The sequence below is a fragment of the Dicentrarchus labrax genome, unplaced genomic scaffold, assembly GCF_905237075.1.
Source record: "Dicentrarchus labrax unplaced genomic scaffold, dlabrax2021, whole genome shotgun sequence".
In the NCBI taxonomy this organism is placed as follows: Eukaryota; Metazoa; Chordata; class Actinopteri; family Moronidae; genus Dicentrarchus; species Dicentrarchus labrax.
This window is the reverse complement of record NW_026136719.1, coordinates 6,662,124-6,686,316: the sequence shown is the minus strand read 5'-3', so window position 1 is coordinate 6,686,316 and position 24,193 is coordinate 6,662,124. Positions and strand designations below refer to the sequence as shown.

Here is a 24,193-nt window from a genome sequence, read left to right as displayed (position 1 = left end):
AATCAAAAAAAGAATCTGGCAACTCTTTGTTACTAATCTAAATCCAGTCCTCATGTAAACCATCCTCATTAGTGCCCTCTGGGAAAGTCTGATTGGTAATTCTGGACATATTCTGCTCACTGCAGTGTTTATCAGCTGTACAAAAGCATTGAATTACAAGCTTTATCGGTTAAGAATTGAGGATGAAAAAAACATGCACATACTCTACTGAAAGTCGGGATCAAATTAAAGTAAATATAGTTTGTTTTAATGGATTTTCATTTCAGCCCTTTAGGCAACCCAAACAAGAGAATTTGAGAGACTTTTGTATCCTTTCTGCACAAGCTTTCTGTAAATACCAGTCACTAGTCATGTAACAAGGATTTAAGATGATGACATTGTGCTTGTAGTGAAAAGCCAAACGCAACATGTGGGAAGTGCCAACCTGCATAAATGCTGTAGATAACAGTTTATCTGCTGTTGCTGCTGTGATTTAAACTGTGTTTGACCAAACAGACAGAACAGACTGACAAGGGTTTTGAGATAATGGTGGCAGGTCGGCTGATGCCATGTGTTGGTGGGGGTGGGGGTCGTGTTATAGCGTTACATCGGACTAAAGTCCCCTGTTGTTTCTCAAATGACAGGAATCATAGACAATTTGAAACTGCTTTACCAGCAGGTGCTGTTGCAAATCATGGTGAAATGCAGTCAGGTAAATATATGATCAGAGCAGACAGTGGCTGCAGATGAGGTAGTTGACCTTTCTGTCCAACCCAGTACATCTATGGTGGGAGGGGCTTGGTAACCATGGTGACACTCACACTCACCTGCCTCAGTTTAGTCTTCCAAGAAACACTTGACGGCAGAGTAGCACATAAAAAGTTAGCAATTAAAGCTGCAGTGGGTATTTTTTATAAAAAGTAACTTTTCGTCATATTTGCTTAAACAGTCAGTATATTCCTGTCAGTAGTACATGAGACAGACAATCTCCTGCCTCCTTCTAGTGCCTAGTAATGACATTTGCAAGAATCCACCGAGGCTGACTGAAAACAACCAATCAGCTGCCTCTGAAGCCTGGGGCGCTATGTCCTGGGACCACAGAGCGCTGGAGGAGTGTCTTTGAGAATACAAGTCATGGTGAAAATAGACTGGGGTCTTGGGGAGGCTCATGCCTTGGAAAGCAAACCCTCTCATGAGGTTTCCCAGGGCAACCGGCTCCTTCTGCTCTGCTGTTGGTTTGGTGGGAGGGGCTTAATAGACTGATATGAGCAGCAGAGAGAGACGCAAAAGGCTTTTCATTGCGTATGCTCAAGTTCTCTACTGCAGCTTTAACGCTCACCAAACAGACCACTTGCATTGGTGCGTATTGCATTAACCTCAGAAAAGTTCTCATAATTGTGAGATAGACCAACCCAGAGCCCTTAACACTGGCTCTCCAGCCCTAAGACAGCATCAAGTGAGCTCTAGCAGCCCTGCACACGGCTCTGTGTCCCCTATAACCTACACTATAGGGAGGTTGGTGTGGCCCATGCCGACAGCCGAGGGCCTGCCTTGGCTGTCCTCCCATGTTCCAAACGGGTGGTTGCAAAGTCCACACATCCAAACCCAGAGGTGTGTGGACCCGAGAGGACAGCCAGAACAGGCCCCCAGCCATGGGCTCATGAAGCCTAATGTTAATGTATAATTCTGTGGTTTATGAGTAACGTCTATTAATTACTCTGCAATTAGCCTCTATTAACAGTGACAAACAGATAGATAGATCTGCATTGTATACACTCATCTCCTCTATGAAATCTCTGTATCCTCACTGTAATGCATTATTAAAAAGTATGATGAATGGGTGTGGGTCACATCTCTCGCCTGCGTCCAGGCGCACCCCCAACTGTGACTTCCAATGTCCCTGCACCCAGGTGACAGAAGAGGGCAGTTGAGAAAAGGCACATTGACCTCCCTCCCTCCTGCTGGTTCTCCAGCAGAGAGGAGTGAAGGCTAGGGAACACAGGAAGCGGTCTCAGGGCTGGAGCGCCAGTGTAAAGGGCTTTGAGTTAGGCTTAGAGGGCTGAGAGCCCTCTTGGCCCACTGGCTGGTTATGGGATTTGAGTTAGGCTCAGGGGGGTGGCCCTGCGTATAAAGGGGGCCTGCTGGAGGTATCTCGTTAATTTAGAAAAACAAATTCAGTAAAGCATGGCATTTTTTTCTCTCTCAAAAGTCCTAAACTTGGGCGCCCGGTTAGCTCAGTTGGCAGAGCTGGCAACCCATATACAGAGTTGATGCAGCGGCCCGGGTTCGAATCCAACCTGCAGCCCTTTGCTGCGTGTCATCCCCTTTCTCTGCCCACCTTTCCTGTCTATCTACAGCTGTCACTATCAAATAAAGCCAATAAAAGGCCAAAAAAATAACTTTGAGTCTTAAACGAGTCATCAAATGTAATGCAATTTTAACAAGACATAAATATTATATTAAAGAGGACATATAATGCTCTTCAGGTTCATACTTTTATATTGTGGGGCTTCTAGAATAGGTTTACATGATTGAATGTTTAACTAATAGATTATTTCTCTCATACTGTACATTGCTGCATCTAATTTAAAAGCTGATTTGTCATTTTGTTTTGGAACATCAAAGTATGAGATAACACCCACTGGATGCAGCTGTTTTGGGTGATACAGTGAAATACTTTTGAGAACAGATTTTTCAGCCATTTAAGGAATGATTTGGAGAGCATATTCTTTTGTCATCTGTTCTTCTCATACTGTATCAAGGCAAACTGGTGAGTCATGTTTGAATTTGTTTAGCAGCTGCTTGTTTCTTATTTTTGATCTTATTTTATCAGTACTTTAACTTTTGAAATCATTCCAAATGTTAAATGGATTGCTTTATTAATGAGGAGAGCTTTAAAGACGGTTAGCCGGATCAGGGAAGCGTTTTAAGGGTACTTCTATGGTAAAATACTTCAGGGAGAAGTTTTGTTTTATTAAGAAGCGGCTGGTATTTTAGCATTCCGATTGTGGTCAACTGTGTTTTATCATAGGACAGATTTTAAAACGTAGTCTGTCAGTGTGTGATGTCTGCAAACTACTGCCTGCTGCAAGCTGTATTTCATACACATTACTGAACCCTGATCAACAGTACTATCATGGATAAGGGCTGGAAATGGATGATATAGCAGTACAATAATGTCTTTGGTATGTACGGTACTGACAACAGCATGAAATGAGTCAAACAGACACAACAACAATAATTTAGAAACAAAGAAATAAAAATAATACATAAGAGATTAAAACAACAAAAACAGACACAAGAGAAAATATTATTTTTGTCTGGATGTATCATGACAGAGCTGTATTATGCAAGCAACAAGATACAGTATATATTGGTCTGAGAAGGGAGGTTGACTCGATAAAAACGTGTTTTAAGGCAGGAGATAAAAACTGAGTCAGTGCCCTTTCAAAGTGTCAACCTTCAGTTTCATCCCACTCACACAGCCACCAACAGATGATAAAGGGTATGAAACCAACCCATTCAATCTAACTACCTCTTCATTAACTCAGCTCTCACCCAAAGAACTGTAAGTACGCAAAAAGTTTTGATTCCAATTTTATCCAATTACGTTTTGATCTTTTCTCCCTAATAGCACGCTGATGCTCTCTTTTATCTTCACTAGAGTCTCATCTGACAGACAGCCACTGCAGCGATAATTAATCGACAAACCACCAGCCTGATGGGAATAATAGGCGTTTGGGAAGAATCAATACTACAACGCAATTCCTCCCGTGCATCATACAGCTTTTCATTCGTGAGAGGTGACAGAGCATCCTCTACTCAAATTTACACTGCTTGTTCACAGTGAGTCTGTATAGCAGCTGCATTAAGGAAAAAGACAAGCGATGCCTTCCTGGCTCTCAGGAGGGAGTGTGAGGACTGAGAAGGATTGTCACAGCTGAAGTGCATGTTTATAGATCAGCTCTGACTGAGTGCTCCTTTAGAAAAGGGCCTTCACTGCCCAATCGATGAGGCGATTATATCATTGTTACCTTCCACTTCATTATGGAACAGTGTGAGCTGAACACACATCCTTTTGGCTATATAAAGATGCAGAGCTTTCACGTACGTGTATGTAGGTGTGTGTGTGTGTGTGTGTGTGTGTGTGTGTGTGTGTGTGTGTGTGTGTGTGTGTGTGTGTGTGTGTTAATTTGTCCTTGGATGTTTCATTGTCGGCACTGTTAGCAGCCTGTCATCCACACTGAGACAGTAGCGAACAAATATTTACCTTGATAAACACCGACAGCTCATTAGATGTGTCACTTCAAAGGAGCAGGGTAAAAATAAATGGGCACAACCACTTGTGACAGAGATATCAAGGTGTTTTTTGTGTGTGGCATATGTGTGTGTACCTGTTACAGTCAACGTGCAGCAGAAGGTGGGAGGCGCTGATGGTGAGAGCAATCTTGTGCCACTGGCCGTCAGCGAGGCGGTAGGGGAAGGATTCGGAGCGAGGCTTTCCTTTGAAGCGGTAGTGATAGCGGATCTCCTCTCTCACCCCGCTGCTCTCCAGCTCAAAGTAACTGCAGTGGAAGAGAAGAGGTCAGAGGTCAGAGGTCAGAGAAGCTCGGTGTCCTGGACAAGGTTTCTGTTCAGGGTAAAGAAATATCAAAACTCACGGAAAACACACAGATTAGAACAAACCAATTAGTGAAGTATTTTCAAAACCTTATTTTAGAAATAAAAATTGAGCACAGTGTTAGTTCAGGCAGGCCACAAAGTCAAGCTCAGCTCACATTTTCAGCTACATCAGCTGATCGCAGTTAATGGTAGCTGATCGTAAACACACACCAGCTGATAGCTCAACTGATTTCCTTCAAGCATCCAATTGGCAAATGTCATTCATTTTTATTAAAGCTGCTTTAGCCTGCTTACCCTTGCTGCTTCGTCTGCAACGTGCATTGCAACCAGCCTCCACCCCTACTTTTATGAAATTTCTGAATTAATCAATGCAATTTCTGTTGTCATGTACCATGAGGGGTCTTTGCTGCTGCTCTCCGTTTCTTGAGCTTCTATGCACATGGAAGGGCAAAGAGGTCCCATACAGAGCCATACCACCAAATATAACATTCTGCATTCAGAAATAAAGTTTTCCTTTGACAAAAGTGGTCCTGACAGAAAAAAAAATGATTTATATCATATCTATATATATAAAATGTAATATTTTTTATTTCAGAATGAGTGAGAAAGAAAAACTCAACTAGTTCTGAAACAATTAGTCAATTAATTGATTAGTCAATCAACAGAAAAATAATGCCACTATTAGGTCAGAATACCAGTTAGATTAAGAGGTGCTAAAGTGGAAATATTTATTCCTCTGCATGATTAGCGAATTAAATATGAATCTATCAATTAGAATTTTACATGTCTTGCATAGAAGAGGAATCAAGAGGTCAAACTCAGATTTGCAAAATTTCTTTGAAATCTAGCTATTTCTTTTTAAGACACCCTGGCCAGTGTGTTGGTAAACGTTAGAAAAATTACTACATTTTACACAGATTTTTAAACAGACTTACCACCCAAATACCCAACTTCATCTTAGAATTTCACTGCTAACAGAGAAAACAAATAGTTTCGCAATGAATATTACTGATTAAACTATGAAAATTAAGTGTCATGATGTCTCACAAATCTCTCTGTAGCTGTGGTCTGGGAGAAAAAACAGTCGTGTTGGCAGACTACACTGCTTTGCTGATCCGATATTTATCAAAAACGGCACTATCATCCTGACCCCTGAAAAAACACTGCAATTTCATTACCCTCTGAACAAACACTAATTATGTGTGAACACATGAAGGACAGTAAATTGATACTTTAACCAACAGCTACTGAGCTTTGTGTAAAAAGATGCCGGTCTATTTCTTTAACAGAACAGAGAAAGGAAAGATCACCCACTATTCTCACTTTGCGGTGTGACTGCAGGCGTTCGACCTGCAGCTCTTCTCAGCACCATGTTGCTCACAACTCTCCACCCTCATCAGCCACGCTAAATTAAGAGCCAGCCAGCCACAGACAGCAGCAGCCCGAGAGCCGCAGGCAACCAGTTGTGACATTTCAGCTTCCCTGCGGCTGCAAGTGACCCCAACACTGGAACCCCTGGCCCCTCAGCACACACACATTCACACACACAGAAAAAAAAACACTGACACAGTTCTCCAACAACCCGAACCTAGCCAGAATCTATCCTATGCCTATGTATTCAGGCACAAAAACACAGACTCACACACATACGCACAGGGATCAAGCCCATTCAATACCAAAGCTCAACAGCTCTCATGCATATTTATGGAAAGGGAGAGTGGACCCACTCCAGAGAATATCAATTGGGGCTGTGGGGCAGCAGATTTATCCATCCTCCAGTTTAGAAAATATATGAAACTGAGAAGAACTCGTAAGAACTCAACACAATCTAAACGTCAAACACATTATAGTATAAAATATCAGGACATAATTTTCACACTGACTGGGGACGTACACACTGGAATTGATGTCCTCAAAGATATGATCTCATGATGTAAGCACTACAGTGTAGTCTTTGATATGAGAAGTAAGAGGAGGTTTCCATCAGTTATAACATTGTGTTCACAAGCTTTTAAAACATTTATCCAGATTAACTAAACACCTTTCTTGGAGGTAAAAACCAAAGTGTTGTTTATAATACTTTGTTGTCCTAATTGTGCAAACCATTAAACCTGCATTCTTCATAATGGCCAGCAGAGGGCAGCTCCATGGGTTGCAAAAAGGAAGTCCAATGGTATTGAGAGTTGTAGAAAAGGACCAGACTTCTCACTTAATCTATTGCCTCGGTAAATTGTTTGCCATGAGTTTATGTTCTCAATTGCTAGTTTCAAGTCTTCTTCCATACAGCGAGATGTTCCTTTTGTAAATTATGGTCCCATTTAGAGTAAAATAGACAATAAAGCAGGTTATGCTTAAGCGTATGGCTACCCTGTGAATAACAAGCCATTCAGTGAGTCCGTTCAGCGCACTGCAGATCAAACTGTCAAACTAGGCAGTGCACTGATTAAATATTAATTGAGATTCTGTGACTGCATTTCTATTACTATTTCTCACCTCAAATCTTTTCAGAAACCTATCTTAGTGTAGTGTTTATCTGTGAATGTGTGTGACCAGGCGAACAGCCATTGTTTGATGCTACGGACCAGTAGCGCAGCCAGTGAGTGCAGTTCAACTCGAAATAGATCATTGATGTTGGCTGCAAAAGATCAACATGGCGAATCCATAATGCCAAACTCAAGTCCATAAACCAGTAGGTGATGTCACGATAGGTTCACACTTGGGATCACCATTTCACATGTGGTCTTCAGATACTATGTGAAACATGAAATCGCACACATGAAAAAATCACGTGAGGATAACTCACATCTAACAGGCACATATTACTTCTAGTGAAATGTCTTCTTTTGCATGTAACGTAATATTTTCTGGACAAAAATACACTTGAAAATAAGACTGGGGCATAAACTGTCTCTGTGGATAGATTTCAATAAAAAAAAAAAAACATTAATTATAGTGCCATATTCCTATATAACGAGAATGAAGATGAAAAAATTAATTGTTGTAACCAAGAAAAGACAAAGACAAAAGAACTGAGAGGAGGGGAGGTTGTTGGGCAGTCTTGTAGGGTTCAGCTATCTGAGTTCAAACCTTTCCACAGAGCTAATGACTGCCTATCAGCCCCCCACACAGCAGGCTGTGTTAATACAAAAACAATTATCACACAGTAAATTAACAAGAATCACAGGGAAGTGTTTTTCTACAACATTAAATTGCATTTGCACGCGTCGAGCAGTGGCTTATTACTTACACGTACGTGTGTGTATGTGTGAAAGGAAGGGAGACAACAGTCAAGGTTTGGCTGGCCAGCTCGGCTGTCTTCGTTCAACATGTCATCACTCTGAAATTAAATGAATACATCACTCTGTGGCGCGCGCTGGGCACCGACCTGACAGCTTGTCTCCATCATGCTGCAGGAGACAGAGCCGCTGATACATGTCAGCTGGAGAAGAATCATTTGCATCGAACGAGGAGTAAAACGAGAATGAGAGCTCTCCAGCTTCGCCTCTTCCACTGATGGAAGCCTCCTCGGGGCTTTGAGAGGCCTGGAATCACCAAACGAGCAGAAACACCGTTATCCTGATTTGACTCATGAAATAATCATCAAAGGCATTAACTCCACTTCACAGCAAGCATTTATTTTATGAAGCATTTAGTGGTAGCTATTGTATCCCTGCATTACAGCATATTTAATGGAGGGGAATAATCTATTGGCAGGCAGTCCATTTGTAACAAACTGTGTAGCCTGATAGACACTAAAAATGACATATCTGTTTTGGTGCTTCTCTGTGCAAAATAAATAAACAATGAGCCTTATCAGCATTTTAAAGGCTTTCTTTTCATTGCTGATCCTTTCATAAACAGCATTTTACAAAGCTTTTTTTTTTTTTACTAATGGCAACTGTGTGGATCTAACAGACCCCTAATGTGAGCCTCCATGCTTTCAGAAAAAAAAGAATCCTGTTTGCATATCAAAGAAAACTGACATTTTTGGCTAACACTGGTAAAGGGAAACTCCTTCGTGATTAAAATGTGTTTGGATTTGATGTTAGAGCAAAACCTCGGCCACTATTTTCTGAACAAAAATACACTTGAAAATAAGATGTGCATGAATAAATGCAAAGCATACGAAGAAAAATGGACTGATTTACCAAAATATTTTCTTGCAAAAGACAGAAAGGCATATGTTGGTATCAGTTTTCTTTGTTGTGAACCAAGCAGCCAGACTGTGTTTTATGATTAAATAGGTTCCAAGTGTACAAATTGATCAGGATCACGTAAACACTTTGTTAATGACCAGCACACAAGGGAAAATGAGATATGGAAGGCTGCAAAGGAAAATCTGCTTGCGTCCCTCAAATTTGGATTAAAAAAGCCACATTGGGAGCATCCTTTCAAAACAAAAGGCTTTGTTTGCCAATTAAGATACATCCAGTCTAGGAGTGTGGACTTCAGAGGACAAACCCCTGAACTGGGCACAGCTTTAGATTTCCTTCTCAATTTTAGTACACTGGGCCACAATTATATAGGAATGTTTTCCCTGCATATTCAGAAGTCTGTATGTGATTTTTGACTGTATGACTACTTTTTTTTAAACATAGCTGCCATATTCTCTGTTCTGGCTCCATGGTGATGGAATGAGCCCCCTCCTGAAATCAGAGTCACTGCTCATCTTCTATCACAGGCTAGACTCAAAAACTGTGGTAGTACTCACATCGTTTTCTCTAAGCATTTGTAGTGTAGCACTAAATATAATTTCTAGTTTTTGGGATACACTCCCAATTTTGGATGATATCTACATCCCACATGGTTTGAATGTGCTTATCGTGAGTCACTTTGTACTAAAGTGCCTGCCAAATCAATGTAATGTGATATTAGCGCTGTCCTGGGTTGCCCCCTTGACTCAGTGCAGGTGGTGGGAAAGAGGAGGATAATAGCAAAGCTATCATCACTGATGGACAATGTTTTGTTTTTTTTCTCTTGTACATAGTGTTTTTATTATTTGTGGGACAAATAAAGGAATATCTAATCTAATCTAATCTATTATAAAGATAAACCTAAAGAGTTACATCACACAACAAGAAAGCCTACTTTGGTGTCAATGTAGCTGTGTTCCCTTCCAAATGTATTGCATATTTTAAGCAAATTTCAGGCAAATCGGTAAAAGACAATGTGAACGAATGCTTGCTTCCATCCACTACTATTATGCGATTATTAGAAGTTGATTCATGAGATAAGTAGTAGGTGGCTGCAGTTCTCAAGTAGAAAAAAACACAAGAACAGGGCGCAACATGTATGTATTATAGAGCCATGGAAGCAATATTGGAGCGGAAGAAGCTGATCCATTATGAGTTAAATGTTCACTACATCAGAACTTTTTAAGAAAAAGTGTTTCCATCTCCCATTCAGTGTATTAACCCATCTCTTCTCTGTGGCCTTTGACACCTAGTAAGATGTCGACTTTATTTACTTGATTTATTTTTATTTTTTGATTGCTTGTTATTGCATGGTTATTATTCTTATTTATGTCTTTTCATTTTATTGTTGTATTATATGTTATTTTGCGCCTCATGTGAGCTGTTATGTCTTTTATTTATGATGTCTTATTTATTCTCCTGTACAGCACTTTGGTCAACTTTGGTTGTTTTAAAGTGTTTAACAAATAAAGTTGGATTGGATTGGATATTAACTCTTTTTCAAAAAAGGCAAAACCACCTCAAGCAAGCATAACTTTTTTTTTGTGTGCAAAAAGTTTAGATGTTTCTTCAAATTTTGCCATTTCCATCAACTACTAATGCTGAACCCTTCATCTACAGATATGTGGTGATTTTGCAGGTATAAAAGGAGATTTTCTGCTTCACGACTTTAGCTAATCCAATCTAAATAGAGGCAATTTAATATAAAATGTTCCAGTCATCAAAGTCAAGTTTGCATATAGTGTCAACTAAGAAGCTCTAGGTAAAGAAAATGAGAATCAATATGGTCTGAATGTTTACTATTGCAAGTGCTGGAATTTGTCCAGGAGGTAATGTGCAGAGACACACTGGCAACTTAAAGCCGCACACTGGTGTGCATGATGTTACATAAGGTGACCTGCCATACTGTGTGGTACATACAGAGTAGAGGGCAAACTATATGTACATCACTCTAAAAATACACATTCAGCATGAATTTATAATGTGCCTTTAGGCAGCGTAGCATACAGTGTGACTGAATGGGCAGTGGTCAGTGTCCAGTAGCATATTGGTCTCATTCCTGCAAATAACCGTATTTCCAAAACAATTCTAGCTAATCCTTTAAGATGAATCTAACAAAAGAAAATGAGGAGAGGCATTAGCATTAGCATGATGTCTCGTTCCTATGTCCCACATTATGAACATCACCTCTGGTGAGAAGTCACCTTGAATAATGGCTTTTCTGATAAAAAAAAAAAAAAAAGAAGGATACCCAGATGAAGTTTGTTCTTGACAGGTGGCAAAGATACTTTAGAAGACATATTGTCAATGTTAATGGGATATGGGCAGAGCAGAGCCAATAGCAGCTATAGTTTAAAGTAACAGCAGCTTTTCTCTCTGAAGACCATACAGTAAATAAATATTCAAGGTGACTTATCACCAATGGTGATGTCCATAATATGAGACATAGGAAGAAGACTTTGTGCTAATGCTAATGCCTTTCCTCAAGTTTTTCGCAGTATTATAAATGTGCTGAGACCAGGGGAGATGGTGTTTCAAACTGCTGAGTAATAAATAAACAGCCACAGTGGCAGGGTTACAGGCTGTGTCTCCAGAGATGGAGACTGTGGGCTGTGAAAGGGTCTCAGGAGTGCGGTGACAGCTCTGGAAAGTAGTTGTTGAGGTGACAAGTGGTCTTCATCAAAATGCACTGGCGTCATCTGTAAGAGAAAAGTTTTGGAAATGAATGGCTGCCCCAGAGTGCAGGGTTGGCTGTATATCACCCTGTCCTTTTTTCTTCACTGCTGGTGTCATGCTGCTATTTTATGGAGGGCAGCTGACAGCCAATTATCTGCTCAGTAGGGAGGTCAACACTCTGTAGCTTGTCCGTGGAATGGGAGGAGAAGGAGGTAAACCAGATACTATGATGGAAAAACACTCCAATGCCTTCAGTTACTGACCTGGAAAATGTGAGCGGGATTGGTTGTGGGGCACTGTGCTTCAGTTCGTCACATGAAGACTATCCTTGATGGGAGTTTCTGCATTTAGCAGATGGTCTCATCACATTGGAAACTGATAGCAGATAGGTGTAACTTTCATAACTGAGCCCAGCTTGAGCTATATAGATCAACAGGACGCAACGAGCAGGAGAAAATCTGTTCTCATTTACACAGTTTGGTGTGTGACATTATTAGCAGCAAAGCATGGTGCATGGCGGACCACCTCAGGTTCTTGGTGATGAAGTCCATCAGTGGACCAGCAGTGATACCGCCAGGTTTATTAAAAGGTTGACTGACAGGCCAGGGAAGGTGGAATCATTGGTTTAGATGGTGCAGAAGAGTAAATAAAACACATCCACATTGGTGGTTCACAAAAATCCAAGACAGCCTAGGAAAAGCTGTCCGTACATTTATTAACCTGACATTCCAGATTTTGTAAACTAGCTGATTCTCTTACTTAATATGGGATTTTGAATCAGTAATCACTGTAGTTCAAGATGCAGTTCCCCCTAATGACCACAAGAGCTTGCTTCATAAAACTTAGAAGAGACAGGGAAAACCCCCAACTTAACTATCTATAACTAGCTATACTACAGCTGTACGTCTGCATTTTAACATGCAAATATATTTTGGTGTACTGTTAAGCTGTAATACAAGAAAGGTTGTGACCACACCACCATTTTTCCATCTTGAAAATGGGCGAGCTAAAACCAAGCACCAACCAACTGGCATCACGTCAACCACAAGCCAAAGCAAAGCTTGTTGTTTTCTAACTTTTGAGGGAAGGGAAGGGAAAAAGAAGGAAAGAAAGAAAAATAAAGAGAAAGAGAGATATTTTTATATTTTTTTATATGGGGATATTAGTCCCTTGTTTAATAAAAACAGTCAGTCGCATTAGTTATCCAAATGTTGAAAGACCTGTCAGGTTTCTGACATTTTTCTGACAGGGCTTTTTTGAGCAGTTCCTTATGAGGAAGGGGTGGGCAGCTGAGAGGCTGGTAAGGTCTCTGGGGTCTGAAGACTGTTGGACAGGTAGAGAAGGTCTAGCTGTCTCACGGGCATCAGGAGGATCCTGTCATTCAAACGAACAGCAAACACAGTGGAGGTGTCTGAGAGGTGTGGGGCAAGGTGAGTCTAAGATTGCCTTTTTGTAGCTAGTGAGAAAGCAGAGCCTTTGTCGTGCAGTGTGAGTAATTTATTTTTCTGTGGGCTTGATGTTTCCTCAGGGTTCCTTCCCTATGGGCTTCTTTAGCAGATGTAGAGCTGCACTGAGCAATAATGTATTTTGTTTTTGAAGACAACTTCACAGAAACAGAGGCAGCAACTGACAGACCAAAAGTTGATGTGAAAACTATCTTGAGCATATAAAAGTCTTGGATATGTTGCCCAGTTTGGCTACCTTAAGGATCATTTTGCAAATTGCATAAACTGCATGATCCAAGTTGCCCTGTGAAGCTTAATCTACCATTTTTTCCTCAAAGTTTGTTTCCTTTGTTGCACAGCAGACCAGTTATTGACAGTTAACTCCCTTCTTAAAGCTCTACTAATCAATATTTTTTTCATATTAACAACAAATGATTACATTTAGCCCAGTTTGTGCTGTGTGTCTGCAATCTCACCTGGTACTATAATGCAAACACATAAAAACAATCAATCAATACAGCTATAACTTGCAGTGGATAATCAAGTATGCAGTGTTGGTAGTGTAAGGTTTCCAGCAGTGTTGTCTGTCCTATTAAAAGGCACGCAATTATATAAACCTTTGCCAAAATGGTTTTTACAGACCAGAAATAATTATTAAGGGAAAACGCTATTTGAATATAAGCAGAACAAAGACTGTAATTTTGGATAAGAAGAACTAACATCTACATTTTGGTCAGCCTATGTTAGTTCACAGCATTCAGAGGAAAACCAAGGAGCAGAGGAAATCTTTGTTTGTCAGTATTTGTACTGTATTGCATCCTTTTTCTTAGAGCAGATACCTCCGAAGAATAATCTAGGGAGTGGAGTGTGGAAACTGGTATCCGTCTGAGGTGAGAGGGCCCAGATCATCCCTCACCCCTCCTCCACGGGGGAGATCAGGAGTTCAGAATCGAAGGCAGCAGGTTTTCTGTCTGTAACATTCACACACAAATCCCATACGAGGGCAAAAAAAATTCTGCAGATGGAGTTTAAGCATAAAATAAACAGGCTCAGACAAACAGAGCAGCGATTCACTGTGGCAGCCCAGCACAGCAACAAACAGTTTCAGATGATAAACACACCACACTGAAATGTATTAATCATAGTACTCCTTAGCTATATTACCCCACCTGTTTTTCAAGGCAATTATATGTGTGTTAGAATCAGATGCTGTGTGTTAATTCATCTGATTAACAAGATTTCTTTTAAGAAGGAATGATGGAATCCAAATCTACATAAAGGAGACCCATCTATTATGAAAACATTTTACTTTACTAGGATTGTAGAGATTCAAGAATGCTGTGGTTTAACCGTGGTAAATTTTGTAAATGAAGATAGATTTAAAGTGTTCTTACTGGTTCAACTACTAATTAATAATACTATTAAACTTTATTATGGTATATTGAAAATACTAACTTGCCAGAGATGAGGTAATCAGCAGCAATTGATAAGGTGGAATAAAAATATATGTCAGGTGGGTGTAAGGATGTAAAGGATGAAAACATGAAAACAGTTTAGCCAGAAGTGGCAGCATTGAGCATGACGCTGCTCAGCAGTGATCCAGTCTGCCAGCGAGGTGAATGACTGGCTTCCATAAACAACTGAGTGGATATGAAGTGATCCAGGAAAAATGTTGAGTTTTAGAGAACACTGGTGATCGGACGGCTGTCAGTGAAGAAAGTGGCAGTTCGCAAACAATCGTACGATTATGTTTATGGCACAGTTGAGCGTGTTGCTCCGGCTGATACTTTCCTGTACTTTTCAGCTCTTCTGCTTTCCTCTCCTCAAAAAATTGAATGACAGATGAAACAGGAGTTGAATTGTGGCATGAACCGGGAACAAATTGGTGAGTAGACTGTGGTGAAATCCAATGAAATACACGTTGTCACACTACCCACTGAAGGGAAGGGATGACAACAGGAGACATTATTGTGTGTGAAACTACCAATCAGACTTATTTACTTATTATTCAAAGGTGCCGAAACGTCATTCCAGATTGTTCCAGCCCACTTTAACCCCTGCTCAAGTGACTGAAAAGTTCCATTTGATAGCTGTCCAGGATAGTGATCATATGAAGGTCCTGGATCAGGGCTACATTTACATTTATTCATGTAAAAATGTAGTACAATTCAAGCCATGTTCAATTTACTGTTCATCTGAAAATGATTCTGCACTGGAACAAATAATTACTGCAGCCAACTTCCCCATGCTTGCTCACCCACATTCCCAAACCTTTACCACAAAGTCTAATCTAACAAGTCACTCTATTTGCATTTTGAACTCCCACTACACGTCAACTTTGGCTCAGCATGCTTCCTTAAAAGAGAAGAACCTGTAGGCGCGTATGAACTGAGGCATGGAGGGGGGGAGGGGGCAAACCTGTAGAGTGACAAAGGGCAGGCAGATGAGCAGAGCAGCTGGAGGAGCAAGCTGAGCATCTTTGGTGTTGAAGTGTTCAGGTGGGAAGAGTAGTGGAGAGACCGGGCTTTGAGATAGTTCATCACAGAGCTGCTGCCACATGCTGACAATGAGAGCGTTGCTTGGACCCAGGAAACTGCTGGCTAGGCAGAAATAGGCTCCTTTTGTTCTATTCAGCCTAGTGGAGCAGCAATAAACCTTCTCTCCTATTCCCCAGTGCCGGGCACGAGAAGAAAAAAAAAAGTTTCTTCTGCTTTTGCAGTGGGTAACGAGAAATGCTTGCATTCAAAAGGCGTTTTCACTTTGAGGATGAGGAGAGCGGAGGATGAGAGAAGGGAGGAGAGAAGGATATTATCATATTGGGAAAGCGGAGCTGGCAGAAGAGGTGGGAGGGGAGAGAGGATGGTTTGATTGTGCTGAGAGAAAGATGAAGAAGTAAAGAAGGGAAAGAGAAGGAATGTATGATTGGATTTGGCCGAGTGGTACGGCTAGCTGTCTGTTAGCTGGCTGAATGGGAGGTCTGTGTTATAATGGGAAAGAATGGGCATCAGCCGAGGGCTCTAATAGGGCCTTCAGAGAGGATTCAGGGGTTCAGAACAAATCCTCGGTCACAATGGAGCACAGGTCTGCACCGAGCCAGTCAAGGCTCTGTCCATCTCGCCAAATTTAATTACACTCGCAGTGTGGCAGTCTGACTCACACAACAGCTCGTCTCAAAATAACTCCAGCATGCTGTGGCTTGGCTGGGCTAGATTTGCATCCAATATATCCTTTATGATACAATACACAATATTAGAAGGATAATGAAAGGTCTTGAAAATCAAATATCTGTATATTCAGTCACACAAATAAATAGTCTAAAATATAGTCTGTGTTTCATCTGTAAATGTTTGTCAGATTACCAAAATTACAAGAATGAAAGCATATGTTCTCTTTTACCTATTTGGTATATAGTTATGGAGATAGCTGTATATGGTGAAATTTTGAGATGTCCACGTTTGAAAAGTATGCCACCTCATCAGCAATGTTTCTTTTCACAAACATCATCAAGTTACCCGATAATCCACAGATCTCACTGTGAACAGACATTGTTATATCACCGCAAATCCTCAAAAGCAGGAGGCTGGTGGATGAATGGGTCAACAAATCTATGTGAACATTCAATTGTCCAAAAGTTATATTATCATAATACCAAAAAAGACTGATTTATTTTAAGCATGACCACAATGTTCTCTAAATCTAACCATCTAGTTTTTTGTGCCCAAATCTAAGTAAACTTTAACTATAGCTGTGGTAAATCAGAAAACAATCCTTTTTGTAACAGTTTTGGAAGACACTGACCAACATTGCTGTCTTCCTAACAGAGGCATTGGATCAGAATACACTCATATTGGAAGCCAATGACAAATTGTGTATTTTTCCATTTTAGTTGGAGGACTTGTTGCTCAAAGCTTAAAAAAGCCAATGTGTGTATGGCTTCATACCATTAGTAGTAAGTAGAGAAATATGACTTGTTGTAATATGGGTGAACAAATCCTTTAAAAGTCGACAACCGTACCCCAACCACTTATTTCTGAACAATATAAATGTCATAGACTGCCTTAGAAATCAGTATATTTGACAACTGGGTGTGTTTGAGTGTGGCTGAGTGCCTTTAATGCAACATTTGCTTTGTCCGAGCACTCCTCTGAGCTACATATGCTACATGGTGCATGTCATTGTGCCTGAAGGAGGAGGACAGTACAGTCACCTGGCTCCATTTAGCTATTGTTTGGCCAGCCCGCTGTGCGGCAATTACGCCTGCAGGTAACGTGAGAGAGGAAGTGAGAGAGAGACTGTCAGAGAGACACAGAGAAAGAGTGGCGAATAAAACGCAACTCACAGGATCACCTTGAAACCGCGGCGTGGGCTAACACTCAATTTCAATAACCTACTGTATAGTAGGTGCTTGAAGAAAAATTAGTGCACAACCATGCACATAGACACCAGTGGAGAAAGAAGAGAAATAAACCATTATAGGTAAAAGTCCTGCATTCAAAAACTTGACTGAGGTAAAAGCATACATCGTCAGCAAAATGCACATAAAAATATAAAAAAATTTAAGCAGTCAAGATGCAGCAGGGCAAGGCCCATGTTTTTATTATGATATATGTTGCAATTCTGTATTATGTGACATATGCTTATTATTACCTATTATAATTATAGGTTGAACTAATCATCACTGTTACCTGACCTGAAGTACAACAACTGCAATTTAGCATATGATTTTTTTCTGAGCAGTGCAGTAACTGTTGCTTTGTTTACTACATTTTAGAGAACTAGCTTTCCCTACACACCTCTCTCCATCAGTTGAGGGGCCCTCTTTCTCACTCTCCCATTGTGTATGATTTTGCCTTTGTCTAGACTCCCGGCAAACACATATACACACTCCCTTGCACGCTCACTTTGAAAGCATGTTTTACAGAACTAAGGGCTTTTACCTTCCGAGGAGTGGAGGAAAATCAATGGCGCCTGCCCTTTAGAAACAATTCACAGTTGTACAGTTTCTCGGGGGGTGGGGGGGTGGTGTAGAGCTTGCTACTGCCACTCAATGATGTCCTACAGCCATCAAATTCTGCAGCAAAATTCTGTCCATTGCAACAATTCTCTTATTGCAACAGCCAAGAAGAAATTACCAATGTTCAAGTTATTGAAGAAAAGATTTGTACCTGCTTCTGTACTCTAGTGGTTCTTCGGAGCAAGGCCATATGTTCTTGTTTTCAGTGCAACAGCCACAGTCAGAGATGCTGTAAGTCTGTTTATGCAGCATTCTACAATAAAATGTTACATTATCGGCATGCTTGGTATTGCTTAGTGCTTCACATTCATCTTACAGACATAATACATGGAAGGTTATCTTTGCCCTGAGCATACAGGAGGAAACGCTGCATTATTCCACCCGTTGACTTGCCCTCCCATCACCCGCTGACTTACACGGGCAGTGGAGTAATCTCACACTGATCTTAGCTTTACTACACCTCATCAACAGCCATCTGCAAACAGCTATGAGTGAGATGAGAATTCATTTCTGGGTTTAATTTAAAATGAGAGTGCTCAGTAACCCGTGGAAGTAAAGTTGTGCAGAAAAGGAGCTGCAGGCCAAAATGAAGAGGATTACAGATGGATTACCTGTGTTCTGACTCGTGGATGGAGAATATGACTCCTGATGTGGAGGACTTCTGCTGGATGGAGGCCAAGAAGGTAAACTCACTTTTACTCCTGAACAGCTGCACCACTTTCTCTGTGATGTGTGCCGGGGCGTGAACTGCTCTCCCAACATCTAAAGGAATAAAGAAAAAGGGAAAAAAATTGTGAGATTTTATAAATGCTTTTCACAGACGCTGTGCTGTCTGTCTCCTCCATGTTCACTTGCCAAGTGCCAGCAACATATTAAGCTTGCTAATCACACATGGTGAAACATAAAGTAACACCTTTACACTTTGAATATACTGGATATCTCATCAGCAGATCTGGCAGATCTCTGTGGCAGTCTGTGTCTGACAAAAAGAAAATCTGTTGATGCCAACAAGCTACAGCTATTTCTGGACAGAGCTCTCGTCCACGCGTTTGTAGTTTTTGCCTTTAAAAGATTCAAGTTAATTGCAATTTCAGTCTTATTCTTGAAGTTTTAGTCATCATTTCTATCAAAACACTAGTAGTCAGATGATTAGACAGGTTGTAAACAAGCCAACAGTTTAGCCAGTGCACCTGAAATGTTGTTAATAATAAATGTGCATTATGTTAAATATAGGAGGTCAAATTTGAACCAGGAAGTCAATTTGGGTCTTAATTTTACTTTCTGCCTTCAGTTTCTCTTCAAACATTGTTTCTTGTCTGACTTTAGAAATGCTGCCATGTTCTCAGATCTCAGAGCATTGGTGTGTTATTATTGCTGAAAGGAATGGTATAAAACTACAGAGTGATAAGAAAGCTTTTGACATTTAAAGCATTGACAAATAAGCTTTAAACAGTCCAGTGTGTGACCCTGTATTTATACAGAAATCTCTATTTGCTTGTAATTAGCATTCCATGGATGCATACATGTCAGCAATGTGATTTGTTAATGGTTTTGCATGTGTTTCCATCTCCAACACCTTATTATATGCAGATGATGGTTACTTCGGGTAAGATGACAGTTTATGAAGATGAGTGACAAGTGTCAGAATATAAACAGCTGAGAGTTCAGAGGAGAGCAGCACATATGTGCCAAGAAAAAAAGCTAAACTGCATTCCAACTAAATATGGGGAATGTACAAGAAAATAGGTATATGTTTGCATAAAACAAAAAAATAAAAACCATGTAAACTAAGGAATGAGTATGTATGATGTAAGTGTTTTTGTTGATTTGGAAGACACAACATGACTCTGCTGTCTCTAGGAAATCTAGGAATGTAAGCATTTTTGTAGATGTGAATATGCATGCAGGAGGAAATCTAACAAACAGGAAAAACTTGTCTGAGCCACCAGAACTGATGACGGATCTCAACGAGAGGCTCCTGTGGTTCCACACTCCCAGCTGTACATGACAGACAGTCCAGTGGAGAGGAGCCTGTGGCTGTCTCAGCGCAGGGCTTTTAAAACTCCCCAGGGTGACAGTGGCCCGCCTGCATTCACACTCAGCCTCCCTGCTGTCACAGCCCAGTCGATGGAGTGCCACTTCCCTTGCCCCTGGTTCTCCAACATGTCATTAGATCACCCCTTTAAAATCAGATTTCAAGTTTTTGTTTTTTTACCTTCACTTGACAGACAAAAAAGGAACTGTGTGTTGTACATCAAGGTCAACAAATTGTTTCCACATTAATTCAATCCCATTCAAACTGCAGCTGTTGCTCCTCATGTAAGAGCTTAATACAGTGAAGGTCACATTCTTCACATGTTTAATTAATACTAAATTGTAGTAATGAGCAAATAAATCAAAGCAGACCCTTATTCCTGTGCATGTGAGCTCTGCTAGAAATAATATGGGAAGTTAAATGGTATTTTATCTGCAGTAATTCAACTCATGACCCTTCAAAATAAAGCCAGGGCTGGAAGATCCATGGTTCAACTGACTCAAATGCTGAGAAGCTAAACACCAGAATTTTTATTTTATTTTGAGTTCATGTCCAAACAACATTAAAATGCAATATCCTTATACCTAAACAAATAAAACAGTTGTTTTCCATTGCCTTGCAAGACTGATTTGAGCATTTCTGGATCTGGCATACTGGCAAGACGACAAGTCCTCACACCTAAATAACAAAATACTATAGGTGGTTAGTCACTGCTTTAAATAAATGCCCAAACCATATATACATTATGTCCACTGCCAGGTGAAGTGAATAACACTGATTATCTGGTTATCAGTGGGTGGGATATATTAGGCAGCAAGTGGACATTCTGTCCTCATAGTTGATGTGTTAGAAGCAGAGAAATGGGCAGCGTAAGGATTTGAGCTACTTTGACAAGGGCCACATTGTGATGGCTAGACGAGTGGGTCAGTGCCCAGGTGGTCATAATGTCATAGCTGATCAGTGTAAGTGTTTTCGGTTCTGCCAGCTCTGTGGTTTAGACGTGACATAAATTGGAAAATGTTAGGCAAAGTGCTCATACTTAGAAGAAACACTGAATTGAAAACTTTGAGTGAGAACGCATAAAAAGCGGATTATTAAAAGAATGACACTAATGTTGATATATTTTAAAAAACATTTACTTTATTTACTTTTGAATGAAAAGAGCAAATACTATGAAATTACTGACAGCAGCATGTCATGTAACTTGTTCATACATGAAAGAATGGACAATATAGTTGTTGATTTTTCTTGGAAAAGATTTAATCATGTTAAAATACGATTTTATGACTTCTTTGAATTGTGATTCTTATTGGTATGTAAGGTCAGCTCGTTTGAGTAAGGCCAGTGTCACAAAGTGCTGTCTCAGTCATCTTATCATCATAATAAACTCAGACATCCTTCTTCACTCACACAGCTTTAAAAATTTGGATCTGAAGTTTTTGCCATAGTTTTTTATTATCCTCATTTTACTATTGAAAATGTGTTTTCCAACATAATTTGGATTAATTAGTCTGTTTACACGTCTATAATAAGAGCTAGGGAGAAAACCTGCTAACAGATGCTGTTTGACAAAGGGCTTGTAGACACAAACTTTACATTATTAAATTTGACACACACAAAGTGTGTTAGTCTGTCTGTGTTTGTTTACAAATTCTGCTGCAATTAAAACCTAATGAAAACCAAAATTACAAAAATTGTCCAAACCAAAGAAAACTAGGTGTTATCACACCATGACAGTTCACTGATAATGATGAATTGATGGCAGCAGAATGAGAAAAAGTGCACCCTAACAGTCTCCAACAAACACCGGTGTCAGGCTGTAGACATAAACAAACCCATTTACAGTGACAGGAGGAAACAGGTAGAGCGGGAAGGTTCATCCTCCGAGCAGACATGATGAAGCTCAGTGTAGCAGGCAGCAGCCGGCTGTCGCCCCCCCTCCCTCTCGATTTTACAGCTCATCACTTTAATCAGGAGCCTGGCGGGTCCTCCCCCAGCTCGGGTAAGTCTTACAGATGGCCTCTTTAACTGGCAGTGAGGAAGAGAAGCTCAGCCGCGGTCCAGAGAGACTTCACTCACCAAAGACAGAGCCAGCCAAGTCTGTGTGGACTTCTGTCTGGCCTGATATGGAAAACTTGAGTCACAGTGTCACAGCCAGATAGGCACATTACTGTACTATGCTCAAGTTTTTGCCAAGGGCACAAAGTAGATCAGGGCAGAGTTTCCTCTGAGGCCAGTGTCCAGCAAGCCTGCAACTGGCAAGAAAATGTGAGAGCCTTCACTCTGGAGCTCACTAGGAAGAACATTACAGCACATCACCTCCCGCAGGTTTGTATGTTTGTGTGTGCAGTGCTTAAATTTGCATTGAGTGCAACATAGCTGGTTGTTAATTAGGGTTGAGTGATATGACATGAGAGTTATCTGAAATGGAGAGATAATCAAATTAAATTTACATATAGTGGCATAAGCATATAAGCACCTTTGTTTTCAGCTGCTGTTAGGGTTAATGTTGTTGTTTGACTGAGCTACATTAACACTACGTTATCCAAATAGAGCCAACTAAAAGCAGTGTGTAGTGAAGCACCGATTTCTATGCAGTGTGATGCGAGCAATTTGCTTCACAAGACATTGTAGGTATCAGCGTGTAGCCAAGCCTATTGTTTTCAATACAAAATACACACACACACACATCATGTTAACTCTACAAATAGGCAGTAAAATGATCACACAGTGGAGTTCAGTGGAGTTTCATTACCAGCCATAGAGAGGGAGAGAAGAGATCTCGGAAAAGAAAGTGACACTAAGTGGCTAAGCTCTGTTTTTGGACTACCCCGCTCTTAAGCAGGGACAAGAAGCACTTGAAATTACTAACCCACACAGGCGAAAAAGACTGAGGAAATGATTAGGGTTGCAACTAACAGTTATTTGTCTAATGTTGATTTACCCTCCACAGTTTCCCAGAGATTGAAGTCACATCTCCAAATAACTTGTCTGACCAACAGTCCAAAACCCAAAGATATTTAATTTACAGTTCCTGAACTATCCTCTTTTTCATACCACTTGAGTTTGCAGGCCTGGAACTCACACCAAAGTTTCCTCCATGAATATCAATACCTTCTGAATCAGTACAAGTTTAGTATACAGACCAACATTTTCTAGACAAAGTACAGAACACTATCTATACTCAGATCAAAGAATGTGCAATGTACAGTCAGTCTGGCTGTCTGAGTGTGATGGTAGTGACATGTTTACAGTCCCTGCAGCAACACATTCAACATCACTGGCTGCTGCTTAGAGGCTGCCGGGCTCTGGTTACAGCAAGGAACTACATTAAAAAGGTACAACAAGAGAAGAATAACACATCAAAGTTTTCTGGCATCAGCTGCGGCCAATTAACTAACCCACAAAGACTGGACTGATAACTATTCAGAAGGTGACACACAAGATAAAAGTTTCATTGGCCATCACAAGCCTCTGTGATTCCTTCAGCAGAGACGATGCTGCCGACCTGCTCAGTAGGGGAGGTATTTCAACAGGATCAAGGATAGCTTTATTATCCACAAAGGGCAATTTGTTGTACAGCCAGCAGTAAATGCATAACCAACATAACCATCAGACAACAAACAATACACCATGAACACAATACAAAGATCACAGAAAGTTATTTAAAAGGCCACTGGCAGGAAGTGTTTTAAGCAGTGGGCTAGTAGAATTGCTTCTTGTAGCTTTTGAGTCCAGAAACAAGAGTTTTCTTGAAAGTATAAGTTACTGGCTGCGGTTAAGCCAACCAATTTGGGTTCCCTAGGATGTTACTATGTGATGCCATGTTGTTATTGGTTTGATTGTAATATCTCTAAACTCAATAGTGACATTTATCCTGATAGACACACATTTTCAGTAGGACCGGGTATTGTTTAAACTTTCTGATATTGGTATTGGTAAGGATACCGGTTCCTGACACTTAATTCTAACAAAAGAAAATGACATTACATATTATGCTACAATTACTCAGTACAAAAGGAGAAAGCTGCTCAAAGACATGAAGAAAATGATGGAATATCTTTAGTTCAGTATTGGACTACATAAAAAGTACAAATAACTTTCTAAAGGAACATTAAGTAATGTAAAGTAAGACAGTAATGGCATTATGCAATTGTAACATCTATTCTGCCTGACCCAAAGAAGAAGGGAATGACTATGTGGCCAGGTGACGTTTTTGGTACTGGGA

At 40.4% G+C, this 24,193-nt stretch overlaps 2 protein-coding genes across 2 annotated transcripts in view; one reads left to right on the top strand and one right to left on the bottom strand.

Annotated features, from left to right (window-relative positions):
- lrp4 (low density lipoprotein receptor-related protein 4) overlaps nt 1-24,193 on the top strand; it is a 561,339-nt gene that overhangs the window by 349,825 nt on the left and 187,321 nt on the right. The window lies entirely within an intron of this gene.
- Nucleotides 1-24,193, bottom strand: part of LOC127351684 (protein kinase C-binding protein NELL1-like) — a 234,698-nt gene that overhangs the window by 185,516 nt on the left and 24,989 nt on the right. The window contains exons 3-4 of the mRNA XM_051379480.1: nt 18,542-18,692; nt 4,374-4,544 (exon numbers count right to left, since the gene is read on the bottom strand). Of these exons, the coding sequence (XP_051235440.1) occupies nt 4,374-4,544; nt 18,542-18,692 (322 nt within the window). The remainder of the gene's footprint in view (nt 1-4,373; nt 4,545-18,541; nt 18,693-24,193) is intronic.